The 25,708-nt window shown below is 44.6% G+C and overlaps 2 protein-coding genes across 2 annotated transcripts; both read right to left on the bottom strand.

Annotated features, from left to right (window-relative positions):
- Window positions 1-18,560: 18,560 nt before the first annotated feature.
- LOC120672535 lies at window positions 18,561-19,261 on the bottom strand. Its single transcript, XM_039952975.1, has 2 exons — window positions 19,066-19,261; window positions 18,561-18,985 (listed from the first exon to the last, which is right to left on the bottom strand). Exons 1-2 carry the CDS (start codon window positions 19,175-19,177, stop codon window positions 18,786-18,788), a joined length of 312 nt encoding a protein of 103 aa, XP_039808909.1. The 5' UTR covers window positions 19,178-19,261; the 3' UTR covers window positions 18,561-18,785.
- Window positions 19,262-22,525: 3,264 nt separating this feature from the next.
- LOC120674069 lies at window positions 22,526-22,957 on the bottom strand. Its single transcript, XM_039955163.1, has 2 exons — window positions 22,825-22,957; window positions 22,526-22,752 (listed from the first exon to the last, which is right to left on the bottom strand). The coding sequence occupies exons 1-2, from the start codon at window positions 22,955-22,957 to the stop codon at window positions 22,526-22,528; spliced, it is 360 nt and encodes a 119-aa protein (XP_039811097.1).
- Between the last annotated feature and the right edge of the window lie 2,751 nt (window positions 22,958-25,708).

A 25,708-nucleotide genomic window follows, 5' to 3' on the forward strand; every position in this document is an offset into this window, starting at 1 on the left:
AGCCCAGGAGTAGAGGCGTGAGAACCCGGCCCGAGGCCCGTCTGACCCTAGCTCTGAGCAACAGCCCGAAGGCAAGCCCCGGTGCATAACCCTTATTTCAAATTATGCAATATTATAATTGTATATATATATATATATATTCTTGTGCATTAAAGTCATAGGAGTTGAATGGAACCTTAGATGCATAACCCTTAGGTACCGTGAGTTCTATACTAGTACAGGTCAGACGATAGTTGTGCTATACTAGATACGGTTCGGTAGAAGTCGAGTAATTTCCAGTTACTCGCGAGATATATGTTATTTTATGTTTCCATACATGAGTTACTAATATTGGAAGAAAAGGAAAAAAATGGAATTTGAGACCGGGCGGAGATAAGTGTAGCTCCGTCTGTGTCGGTTAAGGACCGTACCGTTGTTGGCCCTACTGATCATGTTCGAATTGTACTAACCGCATGCCGGGAGTAGGAGGTAGTCGAAACTGGTAAGCCTAGCACTGCCTCGCATCGAAAGTACAGAACTTCATCACTACCCCTTAGGGCGAGTCGGGTAGTCGCGGAGAATTAGGATGCATGTATTTACTATTGGTGGTCTCTCGTTGAGCCCGGCTGACTATATGTAGGTGGGGCGGTTCTGTAGTTCGAGGCGGGGAGGGGAATGGTTGGCTTGTATCGTCCGACGGGGCAAATGCGTGCCGTGTTGGTTAGGTCCACCTTGCAAGGTTAAATCGAATCGATTCGCCGTCAGTCGCTCTCGGACATGAGCACTTTGATCACCGAGTCACATCGTAGTAATATGAGAGGGAACATGGAATATATTATATATGTTGATTCTATTTTGATTTGTGATTAATATTCTACCATGTTTGTTCTAGATGGTCTATGCAAATATTAGATCATGGTTAATCTATATAGAACCTGGAGCAAAAATATTGAAAATAAGGATCCACTTTTAGAAGCTTTTCTGCAAAATAAACCATCAGCCAAAAGCTTTGCATGTCTAGATACGTGGGCTATGTATACCCATAGTCGGGTAAGTCTTGCTGAGTATTAGTTGCTCAGGGCTTTTGTTGAAATATTATTTCAGGACACACGGATGTAGACTTCTGTCCCTGCTGCGTTAAGTTCATCCGACGGGACGCTGAGGGATGGGAGGTTGTGGAGCCGGACACTTAGTTAGGGGACTCCTCGGTGTCCACTTGTGGTAGATGTAGGCCTTTTCCTCTATGCGAACCTTAGTTTCGGCAATGTCAAGTTATAAATTATGTATGTATTCAAACTTGGCTTATAAAACTTATGGTAGAGTCTTGTGTATATTGTTGTATTTTTAAGTAATTGTCGTGCTTGTACCATCTGCGCTCACCTTCGCGTGAGACTATCGGTGATGTTTCGATCGGGACGTGGGCTGAGAAAGGATCGCCAAATTAAGTCATTAAGTTAATGCGTCCGATGTGTTCAAATGACGGCCATTACATTTAATTGAGAGTTTTAATTTGGCGGTTCCGTCACACACGTGAAGGAAGCTGCTAGCCGGAATATGTGGAATTGGTAGGTGTTTGTAAGCTTGAGGATTGCTTTGCGCTGCAGTGTGCAGAGTCCCTATAGTCCGTGCCTTTTTATAGAGGGGAGAGTGCAAAAGCTACATGGTGGTTACATGTAAGGCCCTGGCGTTGGAGACGGCATCAACTCCAGTCAAACTGGTGCTACTACTACTAAAGGGCATGTCGTTGTTTCAAATAGCAATGCAAGGACGCCATTATTTTGTTCCCATTAGGTGAAATGAAAGAAATTGAAGTTTCCCGGATTAGCTGAACGGGAGTCAGGTTTGACCAGGCCTGGGGATAGCATTGAGGAGAATAAACCACCTATAAGGTCAGGTGAATCATAGAGCAGCCAGGGAGAGGTTATGGTTCCAATGTAGGTAAAATTCGTAGTTTATGCCGTGTAGTTTTGAATGAACAAGGATTTAATATTTTACACTGATCTTTCTATTTCGGATGGAATGCTTTGGGTTATACAGGAATAATAATCAAAGTATGCCATGCGATCCATTTTAATTAGAATTAGAGGGTTAGCAAAATTTAAACTATAAATTAGGGAGAATATGATTGTGCATTGCGACTAGCTTGGATCAAGTAAGTCCTGAACACCTTGACTCCTCGGCGCCAGCACTAGCTAGGTATGGTTCGATCATAGGTTGCTTGTGCATTTTTTTAATAAATGATTGCTTGTGCGTTGATCTGAGCAGCGCCCTGCAGGGAGCACACATTTGCACACATCCAGTCCAGCAGCCGAGTTACCTTTTGGGGAGTTCGGCAGGCAATCTAGTGGAGCTAGGAGGAATCAAGGAGGTGGAAACAATAAGGCATAATTTGCCACGGGACACTATTATTTGGTGGCTTTTGCTAGATCAAAAAATTATATCACTGCTGAAAGACATGAGAAAACCAGGTCCATATGCTCTAAGACACAGCCAGCAATACTTTAGTCGATTTAGTTCCAGAGCAATGGGAAATGACAATTGTGTCGCACGGGCACTTCCTCCTTCCCCGGGCAGATCCATGCCACGCATTGCTTGTGAACAGCTCTCCACGCTGTGCAGCCCAAGGGATGCCCTCTCCTCCCCGGTGTGCACCCCTCACGGGCGCTTTTTTTTTTATATTAAAAAAAATCAAAATTTCAAAAATATATATCCGTTTTCAAAAATTTCAAAAATAACTCCGGTCGCCCCCCCATAGGGCGACAGGCCCTAAGTGTAATTTTTTTTTCAAATTCGCAAGGAGGTCCCTGGGCAAAAAAAAATGCAGGGGGGCCTGTCGCCCCCCCCCCCCCCAACGGGCGACAGGGGCCTGTTGCCCGTTGGGGAGGCGACAGGGTCCCTCCCCTCCATATAAGCCCTGGCCGCCATTCCCATTGTCATTTGAGCCTAAAAATTCAGAAAAAAAGAGAGGGGTGAGGAGAAGAAAAACGGCGAAGCTCTGCCGAATTGCGTACTACTGATCTACAGGTAACTTCCGTATGAATCCATTGATATTGTATAACAATTTAATTTAATTAGCGGATTAGCTGAATTAGATTTGGTGCTTTAGAACACTCGTTTAGTATTGCAATTTCAGTACTATTACAGACTTGTTTTTAAATTAATTATGAATTAGAATAGAATTATGAAAGTACCTTATTGATATTGCAGCATAAGGCAATGACTGCCTCCAATTGTGGAGGATTTGCATGAACCGAAGAAAAATCTAGTATAATACTTGATATCATGACCCATCTTGTTATCAGTAAGAAATTGGATCCGTTAGCGGATGGTACGATAGAGATGGTGTTGTCCAAAATAGTAGAGTTTAAAGATTTCACATTATTTCGAGGTATTACGACGCAAGATGTAAAGGGACACCTGCTAGAACGTCGGAAGATATACATGAGAGTATGTGAACTAGCGAATCATCCTAATATCATTGGATTCTTACAAAGTTCTTGTAAGATATGGATGCGGCCAGAGGTGTATGAGATGCATATTAAGGTAACTCTCATTCAGTTGTAATCCCGTCCGTCATTTCGAATCCATATTTATGAAATAGTAACATTGTTTTTTAATTATATGCTAGGATTACTCCGAGGACACGGAGTTGATTAACAAAACGATACCAAATTTCCGTAAATTGGTATGTATCTTCGGTGGACTTATGCCGCAAACTAAACGAAGGAGGTGGATAAGATCTTCGAGTGATAGTACTTGGCCTGCGCAAGAACAGATGCCCGGAGGTTCGTCGAGTCATGCTGCAGCACCTCAACCACCAAATTGTGTTAACTGGGATGACGACATAGATGACTTTATGCCCCCCAAACCATGGCCTCCAACACATAATGTTCGTCCCCCTTTACATGAACCTAGAATCAGAAAAGAGACAAAGGGAAAGGCAAGAGGTTCGTCAAGTAATGTTGCACCACCTGCAGCACAAACTTGTGTTAACTGGGATGACGACATGGATGACTTCATGCCCCCCAAACCATGGCCTCCTACACATGATGTTCCTCCCCCTGTACATGAACATAGATCCAGAAAAGAGAGAAAGGGAAAGCCAAGATGTTCGTCGAGCCATACTACACCACCTGCAGCACCACCATCTGTCAACTGGGATGACGACCTAGATGATTTCATGCAATGATCTATAATATATGATATTCATCGGTTTAAGATGTATTCGCATTTAGTATTGTTAATGTTGTATTATGCTTGTATGTATGTCTCGTACCTAACTTGCATTCACTAGACATGTACATAATGTCGAGTTTGAATCGTACTTAGTCGTAATGGAGCATCGAAGTATAAACATACCATCTATTGTATGTAATGGAAAATACGAGAGTGATCAGTGACGAACATTGAAGTGTATAAATAAGCGGTCCACAGCTATCTCATTACAAATAAATATCAGAGATACAAACATCAGATATATCTAACCACCCCTATGGCGTCGGACACTCTTAGGCCTCTGCTGGGCACGGACATGGCCCTCGGAGCTTTTCATGTCACTAGAATACTAAAAAGCACAAATGTAATTAATATAACGATAAGAAATAAGAACTAAGAAATGCATTACGTAATGTGAACCATCAAATTTTACATCATAATACAACGATAATGAAACACACATCACACATGCAGTGGCATGTCAGAACCCGTTGCAAACTACGGTAAATAGATTCCGGACTAACCTAACATGCCTTAGGTAATTTAAAAAAAACAGAACAAACACAACGATGCAGCATGTCACTAGCACTAGGGTAGTCCTAGTAGCCGTACCCCCACATAGCAAACTGCGTTGAGCCTTCTCCGCAGTATCCACCCATTGAAGGTGGTGCAGGCGGTGGTGCCGGAGGCGCAGGGCCCTTCTTCTTGTGACAAGGGCAGTTGCAGTAAGGAATAGTGCATGCTTCATCCTGTGAACCGGCTGCATTGCTGGTATCATCAACTTCGTCGTCTTTGCTACCCTCGCTCACTTCCTCATAATGGTTCACCTTGCATTCCAGATCAAAGATCTTTATCTGGAGGTACTCGATGAACTCCTGAACAGAATCAATTGGTGCAGGATCTACACACCTAGTAAAACCACAGTTTTCTAGAGCATCGGAAGACTGCAAAACAAATTTCATGTAAGGTGTCTCATTGAAGATAAAGAAATGAAACAACCGAGTATTACCCAAGCGTGTGGACATTTAAAGAAACGCCGACCACCATCCATCCCGTCGGTGCACATCTGCACTAAGCAGTCATCACCATGTCTGCATTTTGGCCACGGTTCTCTACGGTTATCGTATTGTCGAAGAGGAGTTTCATTGGTAAATTCACTCTTGTGCTGTGGCAGAAACTCAAACACTGGTTCCGGAAAGGAATCAGGTCCAAGAGGCCCCTCCCATATTATGGGGTCTCCCTTTCTTCCCCCTTTTCCTTTCCCAAAACCATAGTAATTCTTCCCGCTAGACCCACCTCTAGATATTGGGTATACAATGAGCTTTGGTGTTTGAGTGCTGCTGGGAGTTCACAAACTTCGGAGTATTTATAGGTGCACAATGGTCTGATACCCGTAGTGTGGAGTGTAATGCACCTAAAAAACCTACATGACAACACAGTGAAGAGGCTATCTGACCTAACACTGAAAAGGCTAGATTCGATTCTCGAAATGACTACTCGATGCATCTCTATGCATGCAAACTCACAGCACTGCATTGCTGCCGCTCGGTCGATCGCGCCTAGATGCCGCCTTCCCCACTACACGGCACAGACCTTCGCTGTAGAATGACAGGTCCGTCGTCCTCGCCAGAGAGACTGCTTTGAAGGTGAGCTGGTGTGGTTGCCGTGTTGTCACATCTTTTTTAAATGGTGGAAGAGCACTGCTATTGGGTTGTCGTCTTTTGTCACGTATGTCTGGGCAAAGAATGCGACATTTCGGGAACCCGTGATCGCCGTGCTGAGCAATGGCAACTTGTGATCTCGTACTCGCAGCTAGATACACGATGGTTCCTATTTTGAGCTATTCGAGCGTGTAGTCGTCATCATCGTCGGCGAGATCTCGGCCGCTAACTTGGGAAGCCGTGTGCAGTACGAAGACAGCCACGGATCATCCCAGGCCTCGTCGTCGTTCCCGTGTCCGTCGACCGTGCACGGGCTGACGTCGCAGTTCTACACAACTGCAGGTAACGTAGAAATCTCTTTAAAATTAGATCAAGTGTTCCTACATATTTACTAATATCACAAATAGGATACGGTCCAGCTACTGCGTTCGGCGATGTATTTCACAGCTAGGATATTTGCCCTTCCTAATTGCTTCGGGCCCGGCTTCCTTCGCAGGAAGCAATGCAGACTCACAGCACTGCATTGCTTTCTAATTGCAGGTGGTGCTTGGGGTATTCACAGCTAGGAGGAGCACCTCTTGGGATCTCTCAGCATCAGACACCGCAGCCCTTTCGCGTCCTGAGCGACAGGTGAGGTCTCCGGATGCTTTTTAGTATTCTAGTGACATGAAAATGTGTGCTTTTTAGCAGCAGACCCCGATGTATTTCTTAGTTCTTAATTATTATTGTTATATTAATAAAATGTGTGCCTTTTAATATTCTAGTGACATGAAAAGCTCTGAAAATATTAAGGACAAGTTCAAAGATTTCATAGATTCCCGGCTACAACTGCAAATTAATGGTAAAGGTTACAACACACAGAGTTAAGCTGTCAACTTAAAACATAAACAACTAATTGCAGTGGCATGTGCACGCGACAAGATAATTTCTTGTTGCATCTAAACCTACCATGCCTTTTGGAATGTAAAATACCGAGATTACAAGATACTACTCTACTGAGTGCACCTAGGATATTTGCCCTTCCTAATTGCTTCGGGCCCGGCTTCCTTCGCACGGCGTGCCCTCTCTCGCTTTCTCTCCCTGTCAGCTTCACGTTCAGCCGCCGCCTTACGATCCACCTCCTCCATCCTCTTGCGGATCTCTTCTTGCTCTTTCTTGCGCTTCTCCTCTTGCTGTTCCTCGTGCTTCATTCGGCGCCAACGTTCTGCAGCCCACCTTGCTTTTTGTTCCACAATGTCCTTTGCATGCTACGACTGCACGGTGTCGAACCACTGCATAAAATCACAAAGAGGCGGAGGAGACTTTGTCCAACAAAAGTTAGAATCATAACTCAATGTTAGGTCACAGAAAAATAGCGTATGTTGTCCTGCTACCTTGGCCCGGTCTTTGCCGTATCGCTTAGGTGGATCATATTCGTAGTTCTCACACATAAAGAATCTCATGCCGTAGTCATCTCCTAAAACCTCAGATTGCATGAACTTGCATAACGAACCGCAGAAGCACATTGGCACATCAATTCCTTCGGGTACGGTGGCTTTACACTTGCTCCACGGAATGTAGGTTGATCCTGACGAAGACATTGGCGCTATAGTGTGGTGCGCCAAATAACAAACAATGATTTAAGCAATGCACATATCGTATACCAAATCGATGCGTGAAAATATAGGTACTGTCATAATTCTATGGTCTTATACTGCAATATCAATAAGGTACTGTCATAATTCTATTCTAATATATAATTATTTTATTTGAAAAAGTCTGTAATAGTACTCAAATTGTAATACTAAACCAGTGTTCTAAAGCACCAAATACTAAACCAGTGTTCTAAAGCACCAAATCTAATTCAGCTAATCTGCTAATTAAATTAAATTGTTATACAATATCAACGAATTTAGACGGAAGTTACCGGTAGATCACAAGTGCGGAATTCGGCAGAGCTTCGCCGCTTCCCTTCTCCTCACCCCTCTCTTTTTTCTGGATTTTTTGAGGTCAAATGAGGAGGGAATGAGGGGGAGGCCTTATATAGGGTGGCCTGACCCGGTCGCCCGCGGGGCGGGCGACAGGCCCCCCTGTCGCCCAGGGGGGGGGGGGCGACCGGCCCCCCTAGCACGCCTGTAGGCTGGGCCCACTGGTTGCCCGAGGGGTGGGTGACAGGCCCCCCCTGTCGCCCTTTGGGGGGCGATAGGCCCCGTCTTTTTTTTTCTCCAGGGACTTCGTTGCAAATTTGAAGAAAAAAAATTACATTTTAGCCCTGTCGCCCCCCCCCCCCATAGGGCGACCAGGGTATATTTTTGAAATTTTCCAAAACGGACATATATTTTTGAAATTTTGATTTTTTTTAAATATAAAAAAGAAAAAACCGCCCCTCACGGAGTTAAAACGGCTTGGCCAAATCCCCCGAGGCCCCATTGCCGCAGCTCGCTCGTAGTCTCCGGGAGGAAGCAACGGGAAAAGTCCACCGGAACAGAGAGGGGCCTCTGTCAGGACTACACGCCGGCAGGGGCGGAGCTACGTAGTGGGGTGTGGGTGCAGCCGCACCTAGGAAAAAATTACAATCCCTTATCATTTTCAAATTTTTTCCATGTTTACTTGAATATCATATATATGCTATGAAGTGCCGCACCCCCCTCTGCTGCTCTCTAGCTCCGCCCCTACACGCCGGGAAGAGTTGCCGCTGGATGTGGTCGCCATCGACCGGCAGGGGAAAAGAAGAACTGCTGCAGCCACTAGACGTGTACGCCTAGAGGGGCCACTGATGGAGTTGTGACATAATTCTCCTATGCAATAGGACGGGTAGAGAGGGGCCTACCCCATAGCTTGGAACCAGCCTGCCTCTTGGCTTGGACGCCGTAGGGATTGGAGTCACTAGTGATAGTGTGGTGCGGTGGTAAGGAAGGAGTGCGCGAGGCATGAGGTAGGCGGTTCGAATCTCGGTATCTAGACACTACAAGGCTTGTGGTGGTGGCTAGTTGCCTGGAATATTTCTTTTTTTTTTATTTTGCTGTTTTAGATTTTTGAACTTGGTTTTCTGGACATGGATTTGCGGCGGTGGAGAGTATGGTATTCTCTTGTATTAACTAAAGATGATTTGTATATGCGGGTGATGCCGTCACCCATCCTTATTAATTATTTCTAGTGGCGGGTGACGCCTCCCGCCCGCCCCTAAAAATAATTTTCGAATTTATTATAAAAATGTTAATTTATTAAAAATAGAAAACACTTCAAAAAATGCGGAATTTTTGCCATAAGCCTATTATGACATGTAGAATTGAACAAAAATATTAAAACTATATTTCAGGGTATATAATGGTTAAGAGTGTGAAACCATAATATATGACTCACTCACTCTACTCTCTCATACAACTCAAGACTTATTTTGTGGTTTTCCACAGTCATAATCACTATGTACAACGAAATGTACTTTTAATATTTTTTTTCAAGTTCTATAGGTCACGATAGACTTATGGTACAAATTTCATTTTTTTATGTGTTTTGCTATTTTTTTTGAATTAAATGGATTTCTGAAATAAATTTAAAAATTATTTGCAGGGGCGGGTGAGGGGTTGACCCGCTCTAAAAATGCATTATCAGTTAGTTGAGCACCTACTAAGGTATAGCATGCTGCCATTATCCATTAGTTTGATGAGCACCATGCATTCCCTGTAACCTTCACGATTTGGAGAAAAGCGGTGTAGCCATAAATGAAAAATAAAGAACACAGGGAAGAAACATGATCGAGGCACAGGTGATATATAATCATTTTCGAGAACACACCTGTATTAACACAGGAATAGGAAAGTAGCATAGACAGCCGACCTTAGTTACACTGGCAGCTAAAGCATGTAAAGATAAAACACACAAGAGACCTCCTTATTTTATAGCACAAACATTCTTTTTCGTGGCATATATATAGAGAGGGAGAGAGTGTTGTATCACGCCATAGTAGGACATTTTTAAAAACTCTCAATCTCAAGCGTGCCCGAGGGCAAGGCAGACCCACTGTCCGATGAAGAGGTTATTGCAGTTGATGTTGGGGTTGAACTGGAGGAACTTTTTTAGGGGCAGCCCCGCAGCTTGCGCCACGGCGAAGCACGTCTCGCGCTTCTGCACCCCGTACACCGTCTTGCAGTGCAGCGGCGATGCCGGTGGGAATGCGTCCACCAGGGTGACCGCAATGATAAGGAGGCACACGATCGTGAGAGCAGCGGAGCCATGGTTCGCCATTGCAATGCAAGTAGTCTGCACGTGAAGGAAGCTGCTAGTCGGAATCTGTAGAATTGGTAGGTGTTTGTAAGCTTGAGGATTGCTTTGCGCTGCAGTGTGCAGAGTCTCTATAGTCCGTGCCTTTTTTATAGAGGGGAGAGTGCAAAAGCTACATGGTGGTTACATGTACGGACCTGGCCTTGGAGACGGCATCAGCTCCAGTCAAACTGGTGCTACTACTACTTAAGGACATGTCGTTGTTCCCAGTAGCAATGCAAGGACGCCATTCTTTTGTTCCCATTAGGTGAAATGAAAGAAGTTAAAGTTTCGCCGGATTAGCTGAATAGGAGTCAGGTTTGACCAGGCCTGGGGATAGCATTGAGGAGAATAAACCAACTATAGGGCTGGGCGCCTGGGCCTTTCTCTTTTTTTTTTCTTTTTTTTTTGTCCATGATCAAGTTAATCATAGAGCAGCCAGGGAGAGGTTATGGTTCCAATGTTAGTAAAGTTCGTAGTTTATGGCCGTGTAGTTTTGAATGAACAAGGATTTAATATTTTACATGTTGATCTTTCTATTTCGGATGCCACGCTTTGGGTTATACAGGAATAATAATCAAAGTATGCCATGCAATCCATTATAATTAGAATTGGTTAGCAAAATTTAAACTATCAATTAGGAAGATTATGATTGTGCATTGCGACTCTTCGGCACCAGCACTAGTTATGGGTCGATCATAGGTCGGCGGAGCTTCCTCGTCGCCCAGTGGTGCAGTTCGAGCAGATCGAGGATAGCAGAGCTGGAGCTAAACGGTAGCATGCTCGCGAGCGGGAACGAACTTGCTCAAGCTTTTGACGAGCCGAGCTGAGCAGTGTTTTTTCTATTGTTACATTAACAAGCTGAGCTGAGCCAGCTTGTTATTTAAACGAGCTGGACCGTGCCTAGCCAAGCCGGCTCCACATGCAACCCTACCACTAGTGTAACTACCACCATTTTTTTTGGGCCTTGGCATTATTTGATTCATTTACTTAATAAACCTAGGCCCAATTAATCCAACAGAAAGTTTCTCTCCCAAGAACTGGGTGGAAAGGTACGGATAAGGGGAATTGGGATTAGTTCTAAATTCAAAGAATTTGAATAAATTTCCAACAAATATTTATTAATTTGGATAATCAGCCACAGGTGCCTAGATTGTTAGGACATATATATTTCTGAAGTTTGTTCTAGAATGATTTATAGATTTTTCTCTAAATATATTAACAACATTAGTGCATTTTTAATGTCAACATTGCCATATTTTTCTGTTATCAAATCATTTGAAATTGACAGAATATTATATCTGTTTGTTCCTAAAAGTTGTGCTGAAAATCAGTCTCGCTTGCTTGTGCAGAGAGCATATTACTTTGCACCTTCTAGATTATCTGGATCTCGTGCACAATCCTTTTTACATGAATATGGTGTTAGTCCAAATAAAAAGGAAAACGACAAGCCTTTTTTCAAAGCTTCTGTGAGATACCACCAAATCACTACTTAAAACAAATAGAATTTTAATACCTAATAATAAGTTCCACATTTTGTTACCTCTCTAGGTACCCTTATATATGTAACACATATCTTGGTATTTCTCGAGGACAGTTTCAACCACGTGCGTTGCACTTGTTCGTTAAGGGCCAGGTTAGTAGGGCTTCTAGCCCCCCCAACAGTATCTGCTTCTAAAGAATCTTTGCACATTGTACGTAGCAAACGCCGGTAAAAATCAACTAGAAGCGAGTAAAATTATTTTCCCTTTGCTTCGCTGGCTCCCAAGAGCCGAAGGAGCAGGTGCCCTCGTAAATAAGTCAGAGGTACAAACATTATTAAAAAGTTCAAACAGAGGGAAAAAAATGCAACACACAGTAGTTTGACAATAGACCAAAAGTTTCTCAATGAAAGCAAAAAGATTATAATCGTTGAGCATCTCAAGCGATTCCCAAATAAATCTTGCATATAATAATCAGCTGATAGAGATGTCACAATAATATCTCTTTCATGGTTATTGAGGGAGCTGCTTTTGTAGTTTTTTTAATAATCTCATCCACATCCAACTCTCTTATTGGAAGAGTTACAACTAGTTCCTCTAATTTTGATGAGTTGGCGTGAATTATTTGTTCATCACAATAAATAATGGGGAAAAAGAATATGTTAGAGTACTATTTTTACATCAACTCCTCCAATATGGTTGTTGGATTGGGAAAAGAGAATCTACTGAAGATGCTCTATTGTGCCATATGTAGACTTGTTATAGTAAGTGGTACGCAACTCTCTCGACTCTCCTTTCTCTCCCTCACTACCTCTAACACCGATGGAGAGATAGAAATTCAAGGGTAGCAAAGAGTTTATCTCCCCCAAATTATTACAACTCTCAAAAGCTGAAAATAAGATATGTAGATCAGTCAATAATACATAGGAATAAAGTTAAAAGCAACATATACGGTTATATATATATATATAATGCTATGTGTAGAATGTATTTTGAAGGCACCTTGCATTTTATACAACGTTCTCAATTTATAGATTTAGCAATCCTCCCATACATGGAAAAACAATGAACACACATGTATGGAGCTCATTTTTATTAAAAAGGGGGTATACTGAAATACGAGTTGAGCACCTACTAAGGTATAGCATGCTGCCATTATCGGTTAGTTTGACGAGCACCTTGCATTCTATGTAACCTTCACGATTTGGAGATAAGCAGTGTAGCCATACATGAAAAATAAAGGACACAGGGAAGAAGCATGATCGAGGCACAGGTGATATATAATCATTTCCCAGAACACACTTGTATTACAGGAACAGGAAAATAGCATAGACAGCCAATCTTAGTTACACTAGCAGCTAAGGCCTATAAAGATAAAACACATGAGAGACCTCCTTATTTTATAGCACGAACATTCTTTTTCGTGGCATATATAGAGAGAGAGAGAGAGGGAGAGAGTGTTGTATTACGCCATGGTAGGACATTTTTAGAAACTCTCAATCTCAAGCGTGACCGAGAGCAAGGCAGACCCACTGTCCGATAAAGAGGTTATTGCAGTTGATGTTGGGGTTGAACTGGAGGAACTTCTTCAGGGGCATCCCCACAGCCTGCGCCACGGCGAAGCACGTCTCACGCTTCTGCACTCCGTACACCGTCTTGCAGTGCAGCGGCGATGCCAGTGGGAGTGCGTCCGCCAGGGTGACCGCGATGATAAGGAGGCACGCGATCGTGAGAGCGGCCGAGCCACGGTTTGCCATTGCAATGCAAGTAGTCTGCACGCGAAAGAAGCCGCTAGTCGGAATCTGCAGAATTGGTAGGATAAGCCACGTAAGCTTGAGGATTACTTTGCGCTGCTGCGGTGTGGAGTCTCTATAGTCCGTGCCTTTTTATAGCGGGGAGAGTGAAAAAGCAATATAGTGGTTACCTGTACGGCCTTGGCTTTGGAAACGGCATCAGCTCCAGTCAAATTATAATAATTCCATTCTTTTGTCCGGGATCAAGTGAATGATAGAGCAGCCAAGGAGAGGCTATGGTTCCAATGTAAGTAAAATTCGTAGTTTATGCCGTGTAGGTGTAGCTTTGAATGAACAAAGGATTTAATATTTTGCATTGATCTTTCTATTTCGGATGGCCCGGTTTGGATTATGCAGGAATAATAATCAAAGTATGCCATGCGATCCATTTTAGTTAGAATTAGAGGGTTAGTAAAATTTAAACTATAAATTATGAGGTTATGATTATGCATTGCGATTTGTTTGGGTCAAGTAAGTCCTGTAAACCTTGACTTTGTTGACATCAGACTGGGTGGCCGAGTGTAGTATGGGCCGACGCAGGAGTAGGAAAGACTGAAGATATCCAAGCCTATGGGCTGAAAAGGGCATAGCAGCCGAGGATTCAAAGATTGAGCAGGCAGATGATGTCAGCAGATTGTCGTGTCGAGATTAGGATTTGGTTTGTTTAGAAAGTTTGGTTTCTTGGAGTTCAAGTTGTAATCAAGTTGTCATCGAAAAGAGTCTTAGGCTAGGCTATAAATAGCAGACCTATGGGTCTTGTAAACTTGATTAATCACATCCAACACAAAATCTTTACATTTACCGCATCTACTTTTCATGTCGGTGGTTTTACTAAAACTCTAGTTGCAGTAGATTTTTCCTTTACGAGTTCTTCTCAGCAAGCAGGGCTGCATCGGCTTCGACTCCGGTTTGGTGGTAATTTTCGAGTCAAGTTGCGTAGTTAGGTCAAGGTTGACGGCGCATCGCTTCTTCCTGTCTATAGCGCTCAAGTTATCGAATACGTCAGATTTAGGTTTATAGCTCATCACCTTTACCTAGTTCTAATTTATTCACAATTTATCGATAAAAGTTATCAACACGTTAGATTAATCCATTTAGTCTAGTTTGTTTTTGCTCTTATCACAAGTTATTAGTATCTACTTAGATCTTGTTAGGTTAATCCGCTTAATCTAGTTTGTTTTAATCTTTTGCCGCAAGTTATCCGGCTTAGATCTAATTTGATCAGCTTTCATTTGTGATCTGATCACAATAGCCGATTAGACCCAAATCTAGATGTTGTTTCCAGGCTACGTTGCTTTAAGCTTAACTTGCTCTTACCAGATTGGCTGCCAATAGCCAATTGCTAACGTCATCGATATTGGCTGGCTAGCCGATAGCTCCAAAATTTAACGCTTACTTTTTATGTCATTTGCAGGTCAAATTGATTGGCACGCCAGCGCCCACGACGCGCTGATTTGGATTTGATACATCACAGCGAAGCAGATCTTTCCAGTCTTAATATATGTGGAGTGCAGAAATCCGATCCGTGGATTTTTGCGTCAGCAAAGTCTTCGGCGCGAGCACTAGCTATGGGTCGACCATAGGTTGCGTATGCGTTCTTTTATAAATTGTTGCTTGTGCATTGAATTGAGTAGCGCCCTACAGCGGGCACGCATTTGCACATCCAGCCCAGCAGCCCAGCTACCTTTTGGAGTTCGGTAGGCAAAGTAGTGGAGAGTTAGGAGGAGGTCAAAGGAGGTGGAAACAAAGACTCTAGGATACGGTTTTGAATCCTCTTAATGACATGTGCTCGTAGGCAATGCTCCGTTCATCCGTTAAATCTATGTACCTATAATATAATTAGAGAGGAATAGTCTATTATTAATTGTACGTCTAGACATGCAAGCGATTACTAATAATTTAGAGCTTGGTGATGTGTATACAGTGACTGCACTGCTCATACTACATTTATTTACTGAATTATATGTTGTCCACATTTCATTTATCTTTATAGTTCCATCTAAGGACTTTGCCTTGTGGAGAGACCGGAATTAATGTTTAGCTAAAAGGCACACAAAACCATACAAGCAATGCCATTTTAAATTAGATTGTTTATAGTGGCAAATAATGTTGATACATAGTTTTTGTAGTTGGTATTAGGGAGTGTTTGGATCAATTTTTCATAGTGGCAAGTGTGGAACTATCAATATATGGACGATCACTCCCTTGACTTTGTATCATGTGCTACCATTGGCGATTTACACTACTACAAAAAAAACTTAACTGTGACCTTTTCAAAACCCCTCGGAGGTGGGCACCATTATGAACCGTCCCGGTTAATGCAACAGATTAACCGAGACAGTCATTTTCTATTAACTGAGACATAAAAATAACCACCTCCTAAAATCAATTAATCAAGACGGGTTATGTAATATAACCGCCTCATAGTTAATTCCTAATTACTGAGGCGGTCATTGTAACGACACCGTCTCAGTAAATCAATTAACCGAGGCGGTTATTTTATAAGGCTTGCCTCCTAAAATCTGGCCCGGCCCAATACCCGAAATGAGGCTTGTATCTTACCCACCTATCGAGCCTATATATAAACATGACTTAGGATTTCGCCTCTCTCTCCCTCGGCCGCCCTCCCTCTCCCTCCCTCAGCCGCAATGACGAGCCAACGACAGCCAAACATTCCCCAAGTTGCCTAGGGTTTCTACACAAATCTTTTTTTCGAACAACTTCGGGGGGAGATCCCCACCTACTTTCATTGATCGGAACACACAGCGTAGTGTACATGGTCAGCCTCGGCATACCGAGGGGAGATTACATGGGTCACTCCAGGAGGAGTGAGAGGGAAAAGCTAACGTGAGATGGAACAATTAGTTGGTAACGGACGCCAGCCAGGAGCGCCAGGACTGAAGATCCTGGCGAAGACTCCGAAACCTGCAGCTCCACAAGTCCATATCTTTCAGCACGTGACGGATGATGTCAAGAGGAGAAGAGTTCACATGATCGAAGATTTTTGCGTTGCGCGCTTTCCACATGTGCCAGAGAAGTAGCAGGACAACATCAATGCAAACCGTGTCTGGCAGCATGGAGTTCAAAGGAAATTGCCAGGGGCGCCGTAGGTCGAGAGTGTCCGCGTCGAGGCCCAGGCGACGCCAAACTTGTCGAGCTACGGGGCAAGAGATGAAGATATGCTCGTCTGTTTCCATGACAGTGGGGCAACATTCGCAGTACGCTTCTTCCAATTTCCGAATTGACCTGCGGTACAAGTATTCTCAACTGAGGAGCCAAGCAAAGAATTTGACTTTAGTTGGCAGACGGGTGGACCAGAGGAGCATAATGTCAGTTTGCTGCTCGGTGTCCTGCTGGAGAAGCCGGTAAGCTCCACTTGTGCTGAAAGGTTCAGCCTTCATGCTGGCAAGCACACGAGTGTCTGGGTCATTTGAGAGCTGAATGTTGGAGATGCAGTCGCTGACCATCCGTTGTTCAGAGGAGGCTCCCTGACTGAGTCTCGGCCGGAGCTGGGGATCAAGCCCTTGGCTTAGGACTCGTTGAACCGTAGCATCAGGACGGATGCAGTGCGAGTAGAGGACAGGGAAGGTTTCAGCGAGAGATGTGTTGAGGATCCACTTATCATGCCAGAATGAGGTGAGTGTGCCGTCCCCAATGTGAACAGAAGTGAGGGCCTGGTAGCGGGGGAGCTCCTCATGGAGGAGGCGATTCAAAAAAGAATCCCCATCAAAGCCCCCGAACAGAGCAGAGTAGGTGTGGAACCAATGTTTCCAGGGAAGAGGCGTGGGATCATGCAGCTTGTGCACAAATTTAAGGAGGTAGTGGTTCATATGTTCCAGGTTCCGAACCCCCAATCCACCACGTGCCTTGGTTTGACAAACCTTTTCCCAAGCAAGCAGACATTGGGAGCCATGACATTTTTTCTCCCCTGTCCAGAGAAAGTACCGTCGCCGGGCATCAATGCGTTCTCGCACAGTCGTGGGCAGGAGGAGGGAGGACATGTAGTAGACAGGGAGGCTGCCAAGAACTGCGTTCACGAGAACAATTCTCCCCCCAGTGCTAAGAAGCCTAGCTTTCCATCCGGCTAAATAACGATCAAAGGAAGTGAGGAGGGGTTGATAGTCCGAGACATGCAGCTTATGTGGAGAAAGAGGAAGGCCCAAATAAGTTTGTGGAAAGGAGGAAGTCGCGCACCCAAGAGCCGAGGCCATAGCAGCAGCAGTGTCTGCGTCCACATTCATGGGAACGAAAGTTGACGGTTTCTACACAAATCAACCATTCCGCCGCCCGTTTGTGTCATCGCGGCAGGCCGCCCCTAGACCTACACCGACACCAAGCGCCGCGACGATATGCGCGGCGCCAACATCGCCGCCACACGAGGCGTCGCTGACACCGTGTGGACCTCGCTAGGGCCCCGCATATCACGCATGGCGCTCGTCAAATCCGTGGACACGGCGGCGGCGATGGGCCCATGGGACGCCGGGCAGAGGACGGCGGTGGGCTCGCGGGACGCTGGGTGGAGGACGGTGACAGAGGACGCGCCAGGCATGGGGGATAGGCTCGGCATGCTTTTTTTAGTTTTTTTATTTGATTAACTGAGGCGGGCAGAAAACCGCCTTTAAAAGTAGATAATTTACCATGACCTTTGATCCGAGGCGGTTGCGAAAAACGCTTCACTTAATCGTTTTTGCCCGCCTCTGTTAATCATTTTTGTAGTAGTGTTAGACATATACATTTTGTTTGACGGATCATTACTATAAGCGGCCAATCGGGTATTTTAACTTTACCCTATTTTCAGCCATCCAATGATTTACAAATAGCATCTAATCTCACCTGCCATCACCACCTCTGCCCGTCGATCTTATCATATGCCCACGATATCATACCATCTCGATGAGCTTGCTACCTCCTCGTTTCTCACCACCCTCCATCATTACGTCAGTCCCAAACGACTCATGATACCTCGCACCTACTGTAGCCAACCTGTAGTCCACCATGCACCTTACCACCACACCTCTATGGTTCTATACACATCGCCTCTGCTGGGCAAGCCTACTATATTGGTATTTATTAGTATTTTCAAGAAAAAAACATCTCATAATAAGTTAGAGATTGGTAGCATCATCCTAACCACACGAAATAAATGAAGAACAAATGTGCATGCAGAATGGAAGACAAGCACACCAACCGTTGGAAAAATGAAATTTCATTGAATGCAAATCTGTCAAAGCCTCACAGGGAGAGTGATACACGACTCCAGAATACGGTAAATAAAGTGGCACAGCAAAGAGCCAACCTTAGCAAATTTGGCTCATAGAATAGCAGTAAGCTAATGCTATAGGAAACCTCCTTTATTTCATAGCGCAAACGTCGTAATAAGCTGCTGGGAGATAGTGTCTGCGCACCCGCAGACTTGATCAAGCTGAAGTCGCGGCAAGGCAGACCCACTGGCCGACGAAGACATTCTCGCAGTTGATGTTGGGGTTGAAGCCGAGGAACACGTCCTGCTTCAGCCGCGCCGCTTGCGCCATGGAGAAGCACGTTTCGCCCGCCTTCACCCCATGCACCTTGCTGCAGCTCAGGGCCGGCACTGTCACGGCGTCACTGGCGAAGTAAACTGCAAGAGCGCAAGCTCCAACTGTTAGAATAGAATCTCGGCACGGATAGACGCATTCGGTGTGCTGTCTCCATGTATACCTCGTCCTCGTCCAAGCTTGTCGAGTTGCACGGTGAGCCTCGCGTCGGTGAGGGCGACCGCCACGAGGAGGGACGCGATCGTCAGGATGGCGGCGGCGCGGTGGTTCGCCATTGCAGATGATGGTGCTGCTGGAACCTGGAAGTGTGTAAGCAGATGAGATAGGTGCGTACGTGTGTAAAGCTTGGGTTGTGCTTACTGCTTGGTGATGAGTTGATGACTGATGCAATGTGGTTCTGTGTTCGCGCCTTCTTATAGGCGTGTAGCAGCGATTGTGGGAATTGATAGGATGTGCGCGACGAAACGACGAAGACGCTAGATGCTCACACTGCACGGCCTTGCATCGGGAATGTCGCTATAAGGTTATTTTAAGTGGACGTTTAGTAGGAGTTTCATGCACACATTAATTAGCATACTATATAGAGAATTATACGATAACATGTCATGAATTTAAGAAAAAAGAGAAAAAATCAGTTTCATCTGGATAAAACTCTCTTTACACGAATACCAACATTATGGGTCTGTTTGAGAGCACTCCACTCCCAAACAACCACTCCACTCCACTAACTTCATCCACTCCACCACTTGTAGTCCACTCTATTTGGGTATTCTGTGGCTCCACTCCACCTCCTCAAGTTGGACCTGTTGCGCTTGGGCTTGTTGCGCCTAGCTCGGCCGAGCTCCTTCCACCCCGCCAACCTAGCAGATCATCTCGGCCCATCTAGACTCCTCTCACTCACATGCAGGTCCTGCTTGTAAGTTATCTTCTACCTCCCTCTCCACCTTCTTGTTCTTCCTACCTAGCTCCTCTTATGTGTGGCCCGAGGACCCATGCTTGGCGCCGGCGTTGCTACAGAGGAAGGTGGGGCCACATGATCAACGGTGAGAGCCTCTGTGGTGGTGGCGGGACGGGCTCCTGGGTGGCGCAAGCCCGTCCTCTGGGCAGCGCCATGGGAGACCGAGGAGCTCTCGGTGGTGGCAGGGAGGCCCGAGGGGCGGCGGTGGAGGTGGACGCGAGCCTGCATCGACGGAAGCTTGCGTGTGTTGACTGAGTCATCGATAATAGAACAAGATAGAAATGTTTTCTGTGTAATGAGCGGTAGTGGTTGGTAATTTTGTCCAACTCCACCAGCTCCAAGAATTAGTGGAGCACTTCTTGAGGAGCTCCACAAAAAAGATGGTGTGGAGCCAATTTTTGGTGTAGTGGAGTGGAGCTGCACTTGTCCAACTCGTCGCAGCGGTCATTTGGACACTCCAAATATATGCTATCTCTGATTTTTCACTGCAACTTGATGTCTCTAGAGTGGGTTGGACGTCTCATCGGTGAATTGGACATCTCGACAATGAATTGGACGTCCCAACGGTGCATTTGACATCTCGGATATGATTTGGACTCTATCCAAGGGACCTAAAAAATCCTACAAATATGATCTTGCAAACTCGTTAGTCCCATTGATTGCGTTGTCACTCGATCACCAAAATCACTCGAAATGGCCTAAATGGGGCCATGTTCGTTACATATTCTTTATGAAAGTAGTAATCATTATGAACTGGTGTATTTGGATGCAGCGAAATGACTATATTTTCAAGGGTCTCCAACCATCGCAAGATCAATGTCATAATCATTTTTCGGGGAATTTGCATTAGTTATCCTAAGAGCAAAAGCTAGTGCCAAACAACATATGTCTTCATGGCTAGAAGCCCTTGTGTAATTTTGTTGATCTTTTTTATTTCCTTTTATGTTTCATGAGGCTACAGATCCTGTACTGAACTTCTCTGTTTTGTTTTGCATTAATATATAATCAATAGGAGAACTACCCTCCTGTTTCTTCAAAAAAAACAAGGACTTTTTTTCTAACAATAATACAATGGAACAATCTGAATCTGAACTAGTGGAAGCAACGCATTTAGATTGATTGAACAATATTTGCCTTCGCCAAAAGTGTAATTTTGTAGCGTTACATTATTTTAACTTGAAGAAAAGCCACGGACGCATGCATACAAATGATGAAATGAACTTCTTCAGCAACGTTAGATGGTCGTCCAATTCACTGTAATATATAACCCCAGCCAAACTGGGCCATGCTAGTCCGCGCGCGCGCCCCAGGAGGCTTCCTGGCGCGCGATCTCCGACAGCAGCGATCTTTCCTTTTTTGGAAAGTTTTTTTTTCTGCATTTTTCTATTTTTGGAAATTTATAATTTGTAAATATAAATTTTTAGTATAATTTTTGCGCGCCTTCAGTGGCGAATAATCATCATAACTTTTTATGATATACATAACTTTTACGTATAACTTTTTTTTAGCAACTTAAGGAATAATTTTTTAGTACAACTTGTACTTAACTTTTAGCATAACTTGTAGAATGTTATCTTTATCAGGGAGACTTCTCGTACAAATTCTTTTACACAAGTTCATCATACAACTTTTTACGTATGAAATTCATCATACAACTTTTGAGTACAAATAGTCAACAATTTTTATAAAAAAAAAAGTTGTCAAGAGAACTTCAACACATAATAGAACATAAAAAAAAAAGAGAACAACTGAAAAGGAAAAATTCTCATCATAACTTTTTATGGTGTACATAACTTTTACATACAACTCTTTCGTAATAACTTGAAATACAATTTTTAGCACAACTTTCATGATACATATATAACTTAATGTATACTTTTATAAATATAACTTACAGAGGACAACATTTTAGCATAAATTGTATAAAGATGTTATCTGGAAGATTTCTCGTATAACTTTTTACGCTCAAATTTATCATACAATTTCGGAACACAAGTCTCGGTATAATCTTTTAGTATGATTTTCATGCAAAAGTTGTCAATGGAATGTGAAGGGAAAAAATAGAAATGAAAAAAGAAAATAAATACCTGTGTCGCTCCCTCCCACCGAGTCTAAAGAGGAGGACAAAGATAAATGGTGAAGAGAAAAAAAAAGAGATAATGTACCTTGCTTGATCACGTGGACTCATGAAAGGAAAGAAATTAAAGTCACGAAATGCTATACACGCAACAGACGGCGAGTCACGCAGGGCCGCGGTCGGAAAATCGAGCGCGAGGACGCTCCCTGGCGCTCGCGTGCTGGATTGGAATCGCGAGCCAAACTCCCCATACACACGATGGACGAAATTAAGCACACACGCTGACGACACGCACGCGGCACGCGGCACAAAACAAAATTGGAACTCGCGAGACGACTGGTGGAATCATTCAGGGAAACTCTGACGCGGAGTGACACGCATGCATCACCCCTGGAATACAGCGAAGTGTGACACAGCCAACCTCAATCACACTTCAGCAGAAATTTGATTTGGCGGCTTGTTGTGGAGGCGAACACTAGAGAAATTAATTAACTTACTAATATAACCTCCTTATTCGTAGCCATCATCATGGCACGATCGTGGCCGTACGCATCATGGATCGGACGTGGCAGCACAAAGCAGTGATGATCAAGCGGAAGTGGCGGCAAGGCAGACCCACTGGCCGAGGAAGACACTCTGGCAGTTGATGTTGGGGTTGAAGCCGAGGAACACGTCCTGGGTCAGCCCCGCCGCCTGCGCCACCGTGAAGCAAGTCTCGCCGGCCTGCACCCCGTGCACCTCGCTGCAGCTCAGCTTCGGCACCGGTACCGCCACGGCGTCCTCATGCACCACGGAAACTGCATGCCAGCAGAGCACTTTCCAGGGTCAGAGAATGCACAGATACTAACTAGCGGGGTAACATTACTTGGTGATATATTTATCATCACCCCGAGAAGCGCCGCGATTCACGGCGAGCCTCGCGTTAAGAGGCCTCCTCGCGTCGGAGCCGGCGGCGAGGGCGGCGGCCACGACGAGGAGGGACGCGACCAGGAGAGTGGCGGCGGCTCCGTGCTTGGCCATCGCGAACGGCTGCGTGCTGGCGTGGAGAAGGAAGGGGATATTGTGTGGCAGCTCGACTTGGGCTCGGTGCTCGTACGTGCTGCAGGACAGAGGCCATGGCTCGTTCCTTCTTATAGCTAGCTAGCGCGTGGCCAGCTAGCGTGCGCGCGACATCACGACGACGACGCAAAAAGCGGGCTCGCACTGCCTTGGGAATGTGGTAGCAGGGACGGGTGATTGTAACATCCGAGTGTTAAATTTGAGTTTAACTAGCTAATTAGTAATCCAATTCTCTCGGTTACAAGTCGAATCACAAATCGACTCAAAACTCGATTTCCAATTCAGGAGCCAGAGGAACCCGGATACTCCGGGTTTGAATCCGGAAATTCCGGATTTACTCGGATACTCCGGATTTTCACCCGGATAGTCCAGACCTGAAATTATATATCACATGTTTTGGGTCTTGTGACTATTCTCAAACGTTATTACACCGTTTTCTCTCCCTTCCTCTCTCCCTCACGAGCTCTCCCTTTTCCCTTGGCCCCAAACCCTAAATACTTCCTTCCAAATCCATCCCAAGGCCTAAGGGAGCTCCAATCGGTGTGGGGGATCATCTCTTCCAAGTATTCCACCTTGGGGTGGTTTTATTTTCGAGTTCTCTTGCAAGGGAAGCTTACTCAAGGTACCAAAAGCTAGGGCTAAATGGATTGGTTGTTCTAGGGTGTTTTAAGCGATTTATTTTGGGTCAATCATCTCCCTATGAACCATTCTATTAGGGCCTGAAAGGATTTCAAATTTTGTGAATTGGCTTTGCCAAAATTAAGATTTCAGTTTTTGGGGCCGAAAATGGTAGGAAACCCGAAAACTCCGGGTGTTAACCCGGATACTCCGGAAAAATCCGGATATTTCGGATATAAAATCCGGATATTCCGGGTTTTGCAGAATTATGGACGTCGGGTTGTCTTGGGTAGTGGTGTGTGTACGGTTTAGGCTTGTTTCAAAGTTACAAATCATACTGCATGCATTCTCATGTCATATGCATACGTGTAGACACCGCCGCCGAAGGAGTCGTATACGAGGTGATCGTAGAGCCGCAGGAGCATCCGGAGCAAGCCCAGCAGGAGGTTCACGAGCACCCGGCCCGAGGCCTAGTCGACTCCAGTAGCGAGCAGCGTCCCGAAGGCAAGTCCCGGTGCATGTCCTATTATTTTAACTTATGATGCAATATATATATATGCTTATTTAATTACTTGTGCATTAGATTTTAGGAGTTGTCTGAAACCCTAGTTGCACGATCCCTAGGTTTTCTTGAGTTTATACTAGTATGTATAGGTCGATAGCGATGCCATGCTTAATAGGACTCGGTAGAAGCCGAGTGACTTCTTGGCACTCACGAGATATAGGATGTTTTAGAAGTCGGGTAATTGCCGGTTACTCGCGAGACATTTAATTATTTATGACCGGACGGGGAATGATGGTGGTGTATAGGTATGGCAGCAGAACAGGGTTTCTGGTTGTCTTAGCCCCGTCTGTGTCGATTAAGGACCGGTCGTTGTGGCAGTGCTGATCGGGGATTGAACTGTACTAACCGCATGCCGGGAGTAGGAGGTAGTCGAAACCGGTAAGACTAGTACTGCCTCGCTTCGAAAGTACAGAATTTCATCACCACCCCTTAGGGCGAGTCGAGTAGTCGCGGAGAAACGGGATGCATATGTTTACTTTTGGTGGTCTCACATTGAGCTCGACTGACTATATGTAGGTGGGGCGGTTCTCTAGTTCGAGGCGGGGAGGGGAAGGGTTGGCACGTGGGGTCCGACGGGGCTTTTGCGTGCCGTGTTGGTTATGTCCACCTTGCAAGGTTAAATCGGATTGATTCGCCGTGTCTCGCGGTTATGAGGGCCTTGATCTCTTTGCTGCATCGTAGCAAAATGTTAGAATGTGAGTTATATATATAATGTTGAACACATTGGAATATTTTTTGTTGCACCACCATGTTTGCTATAGTTGATTCATGCAAATATTAGAGTAGAGTTAATTTATATAGAATCTGGAGCTAAAATAATGAAAGTAAGGACTTAACTTAGTCGCTCTTTCTGTAAAATAACCACCAGCCAAATGTCTTGCATGTCTAGATATGTGGGCTAAATTATACCCACTGGTCGGGTAAGTCTTGCTGAGTATTAGTTGCTCAGAGTTTGTTGTTTACCCTATTTCAGGTATAGAAGCTAACTAGGTTTTACATCGGTGGGCTCGATGTGGCGCCTTGTCTTCACGTCTCGGTAGTTCTCGACTTATTTAATTTGTTTTATTTATTCTCTATTAAAAATACTTTGTAAGTTAGATTCTCTTCCGCTGCTACTTTTTCTTTTGTAATTTTTAAATTTAAAGCTGTTTTGTAAAAGTCTTAATATTATTTACTATTTCTGTAAAATTGTATCCTACTGGTACCGTCGTGCGAGACTTCTGATGTGTTTCGATTGGCCTGTGGGTTGAAAACAGCCTGTCAAGTTATATTTAATTAAACTAACGCGCCTGATGTATTCAAATGATGGTGGTTACGCTTAATTAAACATTTTAACTCGGCAGTTCTGTCACAGTGATCCGGAGATGCAGCTCGTGGACGTGTCGTCAGTGCCTACTTGCGAGCCGGCTATAGTACTGTTTCTGCAATTTGGCACAACTGAAACATGAAGGGGGTGCTTATGATTCCAAAGGAGGTCACTTGGAATATCCTGCGACTGCGATCCATATACAGTTAGGATATTAACTGAG

Source organism: Panicum virgatum, chromosome 5N, assembly GCF_016808335.1.
Source record: "Panicum virgatum strain AP13 chromosome 5N, P.virgatum_v5, whole genome shotgun sequence".
NCBI classification, from domain to species: Eukaryota; Viridiplantae; Streptophyta; class Magnoliopsida; order Poales; family Poaceae; genus Panicum; species Panicum virgatum.

What these genes read in the sequence shown, in the direction of transcription:
- LOC120672535 (XM_039952975.1), bottom strand. Translation starts at nt 19,177, where the DNA reads ATGGCGAACCACCGCGCCGCCGCCATCCTGACGATCGCGTCCCTCCTC. An exon ending in CAAGCTTGGACGAGGACGAG is followed by an intron (nt 18,986 to 19,065) that starts GTATACATGGAG and finishes GCGCTCTTGCAG; the next exon opens with TTTACTTCGCCAGTGACGCC.
- LOC120674069 (XM_039955163.1), bottom strand. Translation starts at nt 22,957, where the DNA reads ATGGCCAAGCACGGAGCCGCCGCCACTCTCCTGGTCGCGTCCCTCCTC. An exon ending in GAATCGCGGCGCTTCTCGGG is followed by an intron (nt 22,753 to 22,824) that starts GTGATGATAAAT and finishes GACCCTGGAAAG; the next exon opens with TGCTCTGCTGGCATGCAGTT.